Here is an 11,279-nt window from a genome sequence, read left to right on the forward strand (position 1 = left end):
AGTGTTAGAAAAGTGATGCAAATCATTCCAAGGGGTTCCTTCTACAAGTCCCTTGATTCAATGGTGCATTCTTTTGGATATATGTGCCCAAATGATTCACTTGCTGCTTTTGGCATAATAGTCAAATTGGGTTTCCCTAGTGTTTCTAGCATTAGTGGTTTGTTAGTAACCCTTAGGTACCAAAACGTAGGGCTAAATGATGCTTGGAGGGTAGAATGGGGGGCACAGAGTATTGTACTGTTCATGAAGCATCATAGAATGCCCTTTGAACCAAAAATCGTTGGAGGGTTAACGGAGATGTTTGTCGCGAATGGGTTGATTTCTAATGCGTTAGAAATGCTCCTAGAAACACCTAGGATTGATGATATCACTATTACGTCGTTCTTAAGTGGTTGTACAAAGCATGAAGACATGGCCTCAGCCTCAAATTTTTTTTTTTTTTTTTTTTTTTTTTTTTTTTTTTTGGTTTTAATGTTAAGATATATACCAAAGAACTGTTACAACCTAAATTACAAACTACAAAACATACACCCAATAACACAGGAACAGACAGACATGAGATTACAAGGGATAAGAGATATAAGAGAAGTAAACTTGAAGAAGCGAAGGGGAGCGCAGGTCCGGAGAAGGGAAGGACAGAAGTCGATTCCTCAAAGACCGATCAATTGCCAAGCGGAGACTTGCGGCCGATGATGGGATGGAAGTGAAGATCCTAGCGTTTCTCTCTCTCCAGACATGGTAAACTGCCGATTGAAGGAGAAGCTTTAGGATAGTGGTGACATGAGAGCGGTTCGGCTGAGAGATGATCCAGCCCGTAGCAGCAGAGAGGCCTCAGCCTCAAAATTGGTAAGGCATTTAGAAAAGAAAGGGACAATATATACTCTCAATGAGGCATTGGTCAGAAAGCTTATTTTTAAAGGTATTGGAGTGACATTTGGGGAAAATGTCAACATTGAAACTAAGGAGGTTGGCTTGTCTTTACTGATTTCGTAAGTGTTTATCTCCATGTGTGTAATTTTGTAAGTTTTAGTAGTCAAAATTGTCTCTAACAAGTTGCTTCTTACAACAGAAAACCAAATGGCGGAATGATATGAAGATCAATTTTACAAGTCAAGTGTTCTTTTACTGCTATTGTAATAACAAGATCACAAGTTTGTGAATCTCCCACTTCTTTCATTTCAAGACTTTTTCTATTTTTTGTTGTGCTTTTATATAATAGACTCATGTGGAATTAAGCTCTTTCTGGTCTTGGATTAAAAGCTTGCACCACATTGCCAAATCTGATATGTTTATGCTTTTGGACGTTTTCTCGGAGGGTATCTTCAGTATTCCTTAATTCTTGTTTGTTTTTTTTTCCTAGCCCTCAGCTTTAGAACTGATTCACAACAAAGGAGATTAAGAATAGAAGCTCACTTATTCAGCAATGAGAAACACATAAGAGCAAAAGCTCTGTTCTTAAATAATGACAAACACATCAGAGTAGAAGATCTGTTCTTTAACAATGACAAACACAAGTTCAGTTTGATGGAACCTGAAAACCTGTTCAACAGAGACGGCAATCCATATTAAGCCGAGATTGTAACAAATGAATATCCTTACAACTAAGACTAAAGACAGTTAAGTTACAAGAACAGCTCTAGGATCCTACAATTTTCTCTTAATAAGCAAATTAGCCAGTCAACATCACAATGACTGTAAATTTTCAAATTATTCAATGTTGTTATTTGTGTATTGCCAGTGTGTCGTGGGCCTGATTCACAACTTTCCAAACTTTTCTTTATTTATATTAAGAATGGTACATCTGCTAATACACCACTACTCAGACCTGCTTAGCAATATAGGTTAGACACGCATCCAAAGTTTGGTTCACAGTTTTTCGAGCATCGCTGACTCTGACTTCCTTCACATATGCATCCATCATCGTTCGATATGTTGGAACATCAGGGACAAGATACTTCTTAGAACACATATCAGCGAAATAACGTTCTGCGTCTGACAACATCCCATGTTCGCAAAACCGAGTGATCATGTTTCTGTAACACAACTGTGGATCACTAATTGTGCCAACAACCTTGTGAAATATCTCGATTGCCTCGCTAACATGCCCAAGCTTGAAACACTCATTCACCATAATATTGCACGACTCCGAATCAAATTTTCTAGTGTTCCTGTATTCCTCCAAACCTGGGAACCTGCTTTGCTCCAGCATCTGACTGAACAATGACCAAGCTTCGGTCTTCTTACCGTACCTTAGCAAAACTTTCAAAAGGCTATTTCCAGCAGTCACATGTATCTTGCTGAAATCTTCCTTAGACAACATGTAATGCTCCATAGCTTTCTCATACATCCCTTGTTTGAACCAATGATCCATGAAAGTCGCACAGCGTCCAAATCCCCACTCGACTTTAGCTCTTCGAAAAGTTGGTTAGCCCTTTCGAGATTTCCCATATCCAAGTACCCACGGATGAAAATGTCATATAAGGACCTACTCACGCAATAGAAAAGATCTATAGCTTCATCAATCCTACCCGCTTTGACCAAACCTTGAGCCAAGACTAGTTGGTTACGAGAACTAAGACCACTGCGCAACAAATGTTGGTATAATTCAAGAGCCTCGTCGACTTTCCCTTCATCACAATAGGCATTGATGATTGGATCGCAGCAGATAAAGGGTATCAGATCCGAGTTAGACTTAGCAGCGAAGTAATGGAATAAATCGTATGCTTCACTGTACCGACCGTACCTGCACAGAGCGTCGATGATAGCCACGCAGGTCTTGGCAGTCACTTTAGGTTCGCCTCTGGACAAAACAGCCAAACGCGCGTGCTCTGCGGCTGCGTCGAGGTTCGACAATTTGATAAGCATAATGACTCTTTTGTGAATAGAAGAAGGATCGGATTCGAATTTGGACATGGGAGGCGATGAGGGGACTGAAGAAGCGCGGTTGAGGTAAGAGAGCGTTGACATGTTAATCAAACGACGATGGTGGTGGATCGGAGCAGAACGGAGGCTGGTAAGAAACATGGTGGCGGAGACTAGAAGACAAAACTAGCCAGGGTTTCAGGATCAAGGACGAGCCAATCTATAGATTCTAGAAGCCGAACTACCAGTTAGGTTGTTTTTTTCCCCTTAAATAGACTTCTTCTAGATCTCGATGGAGATTATTTTTATTGCGGATAATTTTATTCCTGATAAAAAAGAAGGGATCATCTTAATTTATTATTCAACTAAAACCCTATCTCGGTGGTGGGTTCTTGTTACCTCCGCCGCCATGTTTTCTATCCGCATACGATCCTTCAACTCCCTTTCTACTCCGATTAACAAGATCCGCCATAGCTTCTCCCACAATATATCGTCTCTTCCAAGTCTGTCCGCCGCGAGTGTCCCTTATCCGATCCCAAGGGATCCCTCATCGCGTCCCCTACCGCCGCATCAGGAGGTCATGTGGAAACTCGATTGGTCTGCCTCTCATATACACGCGAGAGTCATGATGATGATCAAGCTATCGAATCTCGATGCGGCGGCGGATCAGGCGCGTCTCACAGTCTTGGCGGCGAGAGGCCGATCATTGTCTTCTGTCACGGCCACCGGAACCTGCGACGCAATCATCGGCGCCATGTGTAGCGAGGGACGGTACAGCGACGCATTTGATTATTTCCATTACTTTTTCAACGAGTCAAACCTGAAACCCAACATCTCCTGCTGTAATCACATCATCGGAGCTCTTTGTCACGATCACGAAGGTGGAGTTGATGAAGCTATACGATTTTACCGCCATTTATTGGTCAAATCTCCCTTTCATCCGAACGAAGAAACGTATAGCCTCTTGGCTAAAGGATTGGTTGATACCGGAAGGGTTAAAGAAGCAGAGGATTTGATCATGGAGGTGATGTCGAGCGAAGCCGAATTCCAACTGAGTCCGTTGGTTTTCAATCACCTGATTCGTGGATTTTTGGATCAGGGGAAACTGGAAACGGCCATTGAAGTTTTCAAAGATCTGAAACAGAGGGTGGTTTCGTCTATAGATGATGAAGTTTCCGACTTAATTCATTTTATCATCGATGAGGACTACAATGGAATTGCTATGGTGAATGCTACGTTCATAGATTATTGGTTCAAACAAGGAAACGATAGCGAAGCTACCAAGTGTTACACATCTTTGTTAGGCAAGAAATTCATAATGGACGCAAATACTGGGAATACGCTTCTGCGAATTCTGCTCAACCACGGAAAGAAAACAGAAGCTTGGGCATTGTTTGATCGGATGCTGGCGAAACGTGATCGTCATCCCGTCCAGTTTGATGCAGAGACCTGTAATATAATGGTCAACGAATGTTTCAGAAACTCGAGGTTTAACGAAGCAGTCGATACTTTTCAGAGAGTCGTAACCACCATCAATGGTTCACAACTCTGTTACAGGAACATAATCAGTCGATTCTGCGAACAGGGGATGTTGTCTGAAGCAGAGAATTTCTTTGAAGATATGTGTTCCAAGCAGTTCATCATCCCAGACATCCCCACTTATAGGTTATTGCTCGATGCCTATGCTAATGCAGCGAGATTCGATGATGCCGTACGAATGGTGAACCTTACTGTTGATGCGAATCTCAAGTGTATTGCAAAGTTTTGTCCCCTATGATTGGAATTTGTACAACTACTCTCATTCTGGTTGACTGGTGTTTGTTCACTCTGTTTCTCTTGTTGGAAGATTTTTTTGGCTACATTAAAATCAACCGATAGAAAAAATTAATAAATGTTTTTTTTTTATTAAAATTCAACCAAAAGAAAAAAGACTACATAATTTAAATAGTCATCTACTACTATATACTACACTATTAAATTAACATATATTGTGCATAGAAAATTGAAAATTTCAACTAAAATCAAACAAATATTCTAAAACATTTATCAAATTGGAACAGAGAGAACACTATTGATTTTTAACAATCCTTTTTAAAGGGAATGGCAGAAACTGTATTTAATACTCTTAAAGAAACTAAATCCTACTTAGTCAACTAGTAAAGCTGTCGAAACAGGCTAGATATCACATACACACACATTAAAAAAAAAAAATCTAAACAGGCCGAAAATAGCCTGCCCTGCTATAGGATATGGCCATATGGGTTTAAATTTTGAGATCCAGATTATGTTCATCTCTTATTTAACAAAAAAAAAAAGGTCATATATTTGTTAAAGAAAAGCAAAAAAAAACTACATCCTACTAAACACCTCAAACTCGAGACACAAGAGACCCTTAACAAGATAACCTGAGTCCTCAACCACTAACCAAACGAACACTTAGTAAAATAAGGCCAAAATTTACTTACAATTTATAAGACCGCAAACAAATACTTCATTGGTTTGGTCTAAGGACCACTTCTGATTAAACCCATTTTCTCAAACATCTCACTCCAAATATGATCATGTTGGTTAGTAGTAAGTACATGTCACGAGAATTACAAGTTAAATCTAGGGTAGAAAGTAAGCTAAGCAAAAAGCCCGTCTAGCTCAGTTGGTAGAGCGCAAGGCTCTTAACCTTGTGGTCGTGGGTTCGAACCCCACGGTGGGCGTTATTCTCTTACTACCTTCTTTGTAAACTAAATCAAGAAAAATCTGAATTAAAACATTTTCTTTTTTTTTTCCTCAACAAGTTTCATGTTATACAAAACGGGAATGGCCAATAAAGAAAAAGATATTTTCAATTCATATACAAATTTTAACACAGAATTTAAAGAAATCCCCTCGCTTGGCAGCTCCTTATAGCTCCACCGAATATTTCCTCAGCTCCATACTTGAACTCGAACCCTTCACTTCTCAGCTTCTTCGACGAGAGACTCATCCTCTTCTCTACTTTGTAATTCTTCAAACTTTACGTACCCACAAAAAAGAACATTTAAAAAAATATTTATATATTGTAAATCAAATTTTTGGAAACCCAATAGAATATTTACATGTGAAATTAATTATACTAGTAAACAATGACTTACTCAATTGAAGGTAGCTGAAACTGAGGAAATTTCGTAGACAAAAACTCAAAGACCTCATCGATCTTCATCTCCACCGACGAACAAATATATCTACCTTTCGCTACTGGCTTTTCTAATAGTAATATCATCGCCCTCGCCACATCATCAATATGCACCATGTTGTAAGTATCGAATAAATACTTCTCTTTGTAATTTCCTTCATACAAAAATAAAGTAAATTATTATAGTGAATAGTGATTATTACTCAAAACACTATTTGTGAATATTAACACATGTTTACATGTGTTTTAACAAAACAAAGAAAATCAGTCTACTCGAATTGTAATAAATTAAATATCACACGTACGTGATCATTCTATTAGTTACGTATAGAAATTAGGATTTTAATTCTTTTTTTCGGTATAGAAAACACAAATTTTGATTAAAATGATAAAATTTGCTACATTTATAATAGCCACAATATCCAAAACATAAATATAGACTAATCTACGAAGTCTAAGCAGAATTTTTTTTGTCATTTAAAACAAAAGTACTATACAGGGTGAACCATTTAACTACTTGGTACTAGCTAGCTAGTAGTCTAATACGATGAATTTACTTTATTTAATAAACAAAAGTTTATAGTATACTTTTAATTAGTTTATATAATTTTTAATGCCTATATATGACGTCTACGTAATCAACGTAGTAAAGTTAAAGTTATTTTAAAATTATTAATTTTTAGCTTTAGTATAATCATGGAGAAAAATTGAATTAAATTAAATTTATTAGATATGAGAATTAAGTACCAAAGAGCATGGCGAGAGATATGAAGACGGAGGAAGGCAACGACGGAGATATAAAAGGTCCGACGACAAGAGGAATAACGAGCGTCACAACCTCCAATCCATTCTTCCCGCCGAACTCAAGTGCCGCCGTCTCCGCCGCCATTTTCGACACGACGTAAGAGCTACTCACTCTCTTCTCCTTTTGATTCCTAAACACCTCCACGTCGCTCCAAACGCTCTCGTCTACTTCTCCTCCTCCACCGCCGTTTTTCCCGCTATAGAAAACGGTAACGGCGCTTGACGTGTAGAAAAACCGTTTCACGGTTTTAGCGTCCAAACACGACTTTAGTATCCCCATGAGACCTTGCACGGTGCGTTTCGTAACGGTCTCTTCGGTTTCGTTGCTGTTTGGGTCCATAGGATGTGCCACGTGGAATACGGCTTTGCATCCTTCGATTGCCGGTTTAAAGCTCTCCGGTTCGTTGAGATCGGCTGTGAATATTTGAAGCCTCTCAGATGCAAATGGTAGTTCGGTTAGGTAGCTTATATCTTTCTTATTCCCTTCTGTAATATGCATAAAATAAACAAATTATGAATCATTAACGTCATTTATATCTTATGGTTATTAGTTATTGATCATAAAATATATGGTTGACTTTCTGTAGAAGATGCATGGAACATGACATAGCTATGAAGCTTCAAGATCCTACAAAATGACAGATAATTCCAGCCAAGTACAATAAATTTCTCACATCCATAAAAATATATATTTTTAATTGTCGATCCAAAAATTAACTTTAAATGTTATCTCTCTCTCTATATATATATATAAAAATTTAATCCCTCTTTCTATTTATGTACTTTATGTTAAAACGGACCAAACAGCCATATATGACAACAACAATTTTATTCGCATTTGGTTAAACAATGATGATGATTCAAAGTGTGTAAAGAGAAAGTGAAGATAACTATTCGAACCTGGATTGGTTCGAACCGTGGCTCGAACGGAGTAGCCACGTTGAAGGAGACGCATGATGAGCCAAGAAGCAACGAAACCAGTACCTCCCGTTACACAAACCAATCCCGTTCCGTCCAACAAAGACGGCACCGTTTCATCAGCCACAGGCAGCTTTCTCTCTCCTCCTCCTCCGTTGTTGTCATCTTCTTCTTCTTCTCTCACCATTTCTCTCTGTCTCTTTCTCTCTCTTCTGGTGTGTGGGAACCTCTCTAAAGGGTTCTTAAATAACGGAACCTACGTCATTTACTCCCTCACACCTATCCGCGTGACATGTTCCCCGTTTTGCCCTCTTCTCTCTTTATTACAATTTTTGTTTTATTATATCCGTTATAATCAAATGCTCACATTTTACAGATCATTTATGTGAATAATTCACATTCTTTGTCCGTTTATTACAAACATTGTTATTGGATTCCGTTATTTTCATTCTTTCATCCTCTACGTACAAATCAGCTTCTTCTTCTTTTTTACTACTATAGTTTTGGCTTCTAGTGGTGTCGAATGTATTAATTATAATATAGGCATGTTCTAGGCATAGATTAAGGGATATTATTAGGATTGTGATTATATCATAATTATTAATTAACATGAGTGAGACGCGTGAATGAGATGGAATGGAATAGAAAGCGTAGGCGTGGCACATGATCCTGCAACTATCTTATTTTTGTGTCTCCACAAAGCTACCGTTTTTTTCGGGACTTTGCTTTGTTGATGTTGCGAACTCTCTTCCTTTCTTCTCTTTTTTCTTTTTATATTATTATTTATTGCTTTTCAATCACCAATATGAATTTGTCATCTGAGCGATGTAGCAAACAATAGGTGAGTTTGATCTTATAGCCGTATTTACCATTTCAAAAAATGATATAATTGTTCTAATTAATAATGTTAATTACTCGTTTTCATTTCATCCATATATATAATAGATATATGTGTGTATTTTTGATTTTGTATGATTAATTAGTTAAGAGTTCAACCTCCAACAACCACAACAACAAAAAGTAACAAATGGAGAAAAAACAAGAAAAAAACTCTAATCAATTATGTGATTTGATAGTTTTCGTTTTTTCGCCTGTATGCAAAAATAGAAGAAGAGGGAAAGACTTTGTTTTTGTTGTAATCCGTTAAATACTTATCCGAAACAGTATTTGAATATTCCATCAAGTTTGTAAGAATCTGGATCAAAATGTGGTATTACGTTTAGGTTTTTGAAAAACATATTTAACGTTTGTGTAATTGATATCGTGACTTCACCAGCTTTTACAGAAAGCATGAGAAAGATGTTTGGGTTTTGGATCCAAAATTTCACGTTTAAGCAAAAATAAGTAATTTGTTTAGAAATATATATTTCTTATGGACATTAATTGGTGATTTGAGGCTTCGATATTTATATATTCTTTTAATTTATATCTATATTTTTTTTTAATTATAGAAAACACCCTCGATGACTATACAACAGTAACAATACTACAGTGTTAGGGGGATCAATGATCCCTACGTTCCTAAGTCTAAGATCGTAGATGGCTATTCTAAAACTTACAATTTAAATCGATTACAGCTATCTAAGACCCCCAAAAAAAAAAAAAATCGACTACAGCTATATATTACAAACATTACTACTTTATTAGTGAATGCGCGTGATGCATGACATTTAAATAAATTCTAAATAATTTTCTTTTGGGTTTGGTTCACAATTCACATCACGCTTCTATGGTCCATATATTTTTTCCTTAAATGTTAAAAGAAACAAAACAATATTAGAAGAAAATGAATACAAGTTTATTAACGGGAGACTCACAAAAATGCCCCTTTTTCAATACCCTTTTTCAAAAATGTCCCCTTTGAATGTCCATTTTTAAAAATACCCCTTTTATGTACAAAATGACTAAATTACCCTTCTTTTAATAAAAGATATTATAAATATATAAGAAAATATAACAAAATTAGGTAAACAAAATACAAAATATTTTTTGGCGGGAAAAGTGATCCCCCAATTTTTCTCGCCAAAACACTTGTAAAAATTTGTAAAACCTTTAAAATACCTTGTAAAATTTTCCCGTAAAATTTTTTCCGCAAATTTTTTGGCGGGAAAATTTTTGGCGGGAAAAATTTACAAGGTATTTTAAAGGGTTTTTACAAGGTATTTATAAGGTTTTACAATGTATTTTAAAAAGTTTTACAACGTATTTATAAAGTATTTATAAGATATTATAAAATTTTACAAGCTATTTTATAAGGTTTTACAAGTTATAAGGTTTTACAAGTTTTTTATAAGGTTTTACGAGTTATAAATACCTTATAAAACCTTATAAGTACCTTGTAAAACCTTTTAAAATACATTGTAAAACCTTACAAAACACTTGTAAATACTCCGTAAAACCTTTAAAATACCTTGTCAATTTTTCCCGCCAAAAAAATTTCGGCAAAAAAATTGCGGAATCACTTTTCCCGCAAAAAAAAATTTTGGCGGGAAAAATTTACAAGGTATTTTAAAGGTTTTTACCAAGTGTTTTGGCGGGAAAATTGCAGGATCACTTTTCCCGCCAAAAAATATTTTGTATTTTGTGGACCTAATTTTGTTTCAAATAAGGGTAAAATGGTCATTAAAAATTAAAAGAGGGCAAACTTAAAAATAGACTCTCAAAAGAGGTATTTTTGAAAAGGGGTATTGAAAAAGGGGCATTTTTAACAATTTCTCTTTATTAATAGGAATTTGTCAAAAAAAAAAAATTATTAATGGCCTTATAATAATAATACAGACAAATTAAGTTCCGATTAGCTGTTTTTTTTTTGAACTGATTACTTTACAAAATGGATACTTATTGTTTTACGTTTTCTACATGACTCCATTCTACAGAATTAGAAAGAGTAAGATGTTTTAATGTTGTACTGATACAAAAAAAAAAATTCCCAGTTGAAATTCAATAAATAATCTAGTTAATAAAATTATATGGTGAACACAAAATTTAAATTCATATATAAAAAATACTTATACATTGTGGAACTAATAACTAACTTGGACGTTAGGTGGTTTGGTATTCGTCAGATACTACTATAAGCCTCATTTTGTCTTCGTCTTTTTAGATTTAACTTTTAAAACTCTCAGCAAAACCAATAGTCTCTTGTAAGAATGTCTTTTTTGGATAAAGTAAATGTATTTTTGTTGATGAATATAATTTTATATTAAACAAACAAAAAAAAGCTTGGGCGTTGCGAGGGAAAAGAACTGTTATCGAAGATGGAGGCAGTCAAACTTCCTGCTTACATTTTCGGTTAAGTGGAAAGTTCCAAGTCCGAGCCATGTAGTTGCAATTGCTACCAAGAGCTAGAGAAAAATGAGGTATTTATGCCCATGCTATAACTTAAGATATATCGAAAGATTAGGAAAGTAGTCTAAATGTTTATAAATTTATATGATCTAGTGTAAACCCTGAATCCTAAAAGCCAAAATTTCCATGGATTCCTAAAGTTGTTACTTTCACTCTCTCTGTTTGAAGTGAATTGTCTCTC

The 11,279-nt window shown here is 35.9% G+C and overlaps 3 protein-coding genes and 1 non-coding gene across 4 annotated transcripts; 2 read left to right on the plus strand and 2 right to left on the minus strand.

Moving 5' to 3' along the window:
* Positions 1-1,819: 1,819 nt before the first annotated feature.
* On the minus strand, positions 1,820-2,967 carry LOC9318076 (pentatricopeptide repeat-containing protein At1g10270). Its single transcript, XM_021029120.1, has 2 exons — positions 2,490-2,967; positions 1,820-2,349 (listed from the first exon to the last, which is right to left on the minus strand). The coding sequence occupies exons 1-2, from the start codon at positions 2,965-2,967 to the stop codon at positions 1,820-1,822; spliced, it is 1,008 nt and encodes a 335-aa protein (XP_020884779.1).
* Positions 2,968-3,271: 304 nt separating this feature from the next.
* On the plus strand, positions 3,272-4,639 carry LOC9318077 (pentatricopeptide repeat-containing protein At1g10270). Its single transcript, XM_002880131.1, has one exon. It carries the CDS (start codon positions 3,272-3,274, stop codon positions 4,637-4,639), a length of 1,368 nt encoding a protein of 455 aa, XP_002880177.1.
* An 858-nt stretch (positions 4,640-5,497) lies between these two features.
* TRNAK-CUU lies at positions 5,498-5,570 on the plus strand. The gene has a single exon. It is a non-coding gene; the product is annotated as a tRNA-Lys (tRNA).
* Positions 5,571-5,614: 44 nt separating this feature from the next.
* On the minus strand, positions 5,615-8,096 carry LOC9316245 (protein BRI1-5 ENHANCED 1). Its single transcript, XM_021028518.1, has 4 exons — positions 7,733-8,096; positions 6,776-7,318; positions 5,988-6,183; positions 5,615-5,867 (listed from the first exon to the last, which is right to left on the minus strand). Exons 1-4 carry the CDS (start codon positions 7,935-7,937, stop codon positions 5,729-5,731), a joined length of 1,083 nt encoding a protein of 360 aa, XP_020884177.1. The 5' UTR covers positions 7,938-8,096; the 3' UTR covers positions 5,615-5,728.
* Positions 8,097-11,279: the final 3,183 nt, after the last annotated feature.

The sequence above is a fragment of the Arabidopsis lyrata genome (assembly GCF_000004255.2).
Source record: "Arabidopsis lyrata subsp. lyrata unplaced genomic scaffold ARALYscaffold_4, whole genome shotgun sequence".
NCBI classification, from domain to species: Eukaryota; Viridiplantae; Streptophyta; class Magnoliopsida; order Brassicales; family Brassicaceae; genus Arabidopsis; species Arabidopsis lyrata.

Coding starts and splice junctions, on each gene's coding strand:
- LOC9318076 (XM_021029120.1), bottom strand. CDS start 2,967: ATGTCAACGCTCTCTTACCTCAACCGCGCTTCTTCAGTCCCCTCATCG. Junction 2,350..2,489: donor AGATCTTTTCTATTGCGTGA/GTAGGTCCTTAT, acceptor GGTTCAAACAAG/GGATGTATGAGAAAGCTATG.
- LOC9318077 (XM_002880131.1), top strand. CDS start 3,272: ATGTTTTCTATCCGCATACGATCCTTCAACTCCCTTTCTACTCCGATT.
- LOC9316245 (XM_021028518.1), bottom strand. CDS start 7,937: ATGGTGAGAGAAGAAGAAGAAGATGACAACAACGGAGGAGGAGGAGAG. Junction 7,319..7,732: donor CACGGTTCGAACCAATCCAG/GTTCGAATAGTT, acceptor TGCATATTACAG/AAGGGAATAAGAAAGATATA. Junction 5,868..5,987: donor TTTCAGCTACCTTCAATTGA/GTAAGTCATTGT, acceptor GGGTACGTAAAG/TTTGAAGAATTACAAAGTAG.